This window comes from Malus sylvestris, chromosome 11, assembly GCF_916048215.2.
Source record: "Malus sylvestris chromosome 11, drMalSylv7.2, whole genome shotgun sequence".
Classification (NCBI taxonomy): Eukaryota; Viridiplantae; Streptophyta; class Magnoliopsida; order Rosales; family Rosaceae; genus Malus; species Malus sylvestris.
In genome coordinates, this window is record NC_062270.1 from 18791314 (window position 1) to 18793756 (window position 2443).

General features: G+C 43.6%; 1 protein-coding gene across 1 annotated transcript; it reads left to right on the plus strand.

Moving 5' to 3' along the window:
• Nucleotides 1-1375, plus strand: LOC126590290 (uncharacterized). The gene is made up of 3 exons (XM_050255777.1): nucleotides 1-298; nucleotides 497-722; nucleotides 1240-1375. Exons 1-3 carry the CDS (start codon nucleotides 1-3, stop codon nucleotides 1373-1375), a joined length of 660 nt encoding a protein of 219 aa, XP_050111734.1.
• The last annotated feature ends 1068 nt before the right edge of the window (nucleotides 1376-2443 follow it).

Sequence of the window (2443 nt, forward strand, 5' to 3'; positions counted from 1 at the left end):
ATGATGCAAAAGTTGGGATTCTCTGATAGGTGGATCCGTATGGTCATGATGTGTATCCCGGCGGTGACCTATTCTTTTAAGTTGAATGGAGACCCGGTGGGATATGTGCATCCAGAGAGAGGAATAAGGCAAGGGGATCCTCTATCCCTCTATTTATTTGTAATGTGTGCAGATGGGCTTTCAACATTATTGACAAGGGCAGAGCTTGATGAAGACTTACAGGGGATCAAAGTTTGTCGAGTTGCTCCTAGCATTCATCACTTGCTTTTCACGGATGATAGTTTTCTTTTTGCCCAAGGTACTGTTAGTGAGTGTTTGAGCATTAAACGAGTGTTGCGAAAGTATGAGTTGGTGTCAGGATAAGCTGTAAACTTTGAAAAGAGTTGTATTTTGTCTAGACCTAACCTCAATTCATTTGATGAGTAGTTATTAGCTGATTGCCTCGTGGTGAGGCCCGTGGATTTCCATGATAAATATTTGGGATTGCCGGTTTTAGTCCGGAAGTCGAAGAAGGAAATGTTTGCTTATGTGAAAGATAAGGTGTGGAAAAAGTTGCAAAGCTGGAAAGGTGGTCTGCTGAGTAGTGCAGGTCGGGAGTTACTGGTGAAGACGGTGGCTCAGGCTTTACCTATGTACTCTATGCAATGTTTCCTGGTCCCTAAAATGTTTTGTGAGGAGTTGAACATGATGATTGCTAAAGTTTTGGTGGAGTGGAGATCCAGGTAAGAGGAAAATTCATTGGCTTAACTTGAGGGTTATGTGTAAGCCAAAACATGAGGGAAGTCTTGGATTTAGAGACCTTTATGCGTTTAATTTGGCTTTGTTGGCCAAGCAAGCTTGGCGTTTTTTACATGATCCCGAGGCGCTTGTGTATCGCGTTTTTAAGGCCTAGTACTTTCCTACTTCAGATTTCCTTGAGGCTCGGTTGGCGTCTAATAGTTCATATGTGTGGATAAGTATTGCAGCCTCGAGACAGGTACTTCAAAAAGGAATTAGATGGCAAGTGGGTGATGGGAAGACGGTTTGTATATGGAAGGATGATTGGGTACCGAGGGAATTGTGCTTCCGGATCTTGTCGCCGCCACCGGTGCATTGGAATGAGGAGACCATGGTGGATGGATTATTGGGGACGAAGTCAAAGTAGTGGAATATGAGTTTGTTGAATGAGCTGTTTTCTCATGAAAAAGTGGATTTAATTCGAGGGATTCCACTTAACTTACGGAATATTGTTGATCGTAGGATTTGGCATTTTGGAAGACATGGGAAGTATACTGTCCGGAACGCATACCATGTTGCAAGGGGGATTAATGTTGCTAATAGGGAAGGGGCAGTAGGTTCCTCGTCGTTTTCCAGTATTATTGGCGAGAAGTTATAGAGGAAGTTGTGGAATTTCTTGTGTTCCTGGAAAAGTGAAGATTTGTGCGTGGCGGGCATGCTTGGATTCCTTGTCCACAAGGTTCAAACTTTGTAAAAAGAAAGTACCAATTGAGGTGGGATGCGTAGTTTGTGGTGGTCAGGTGGAATCAACAAAGCACATCTTGCGGGATTGCCATGTAGCTAGAGTGGTGTGGTTTCGAGGTCTTGGAATAAAGGTGGAATCTGGGCACGGTGAGTCTTTCATGAATTGGTTAGCCAATTTACAAGTACAGGGTTTGGTGTTGGGTTTTGATCTTTGCTTAATGTTGGTTTGGTCTTTGTGGAAGCATAGAAATAAGGTTGTGTGGAATGGCAAGATGTTACCTCCACTTGAGATAATTCTTCGAACGGAGGGGTGGTTGCAGAAGTTTCACAAATGACATAAGCCAAAAGCGAAGAAGGTCAGAAGAGAGATTCAAAAGTGGGGTAAACCTTCAGAGGATTGGGTAAAGTGCAATTTTGATGGTGCTTAGAATCAAAGAGAGCACCGGGGAGGTTTTGGGGTGGTCATCCGTGATCATTGGGGGAATTTCCTTGCCGCTACTGCTGGTCTTATTGTGAGACCCACTAATGCTTTGCACGCTGAATTCATTGTAGCTCGGCAAGCAGTTCTGTTGGTCAAGGATATATATAGCGAACGTGGAGATCCAATTCGAAGGATATGCATCTTTGGTGTTGTCAGCAATGAAAGGTCAAGGGGATGATAATTCTGCTCTCGGTCCCATAGTTAACAACTTGAGGTGTTTTATCCAGGAGTGGCCGAATTTAGTGATTAGTCATGTTTAACGGGAAGGGAACTTGGTGTCGCATCGGCTTGCTTGATTGAAGATTGCTAGTGCCCAAGAGGTGGTGTGGTTTGAGGAGCCTCCTGATTTGATTCAGGATATTCTGTTTAAGGAAGGATTGTAAGTTTGATTATTCATTTGAGGATATGTTTATTGATGTGCGGGACACTCTTTTCCTTCGACCAGGTTGAAATCCCTGGCAAGGTTTTTATCGAGGCCTACTATGCACACTATCTTCTGTT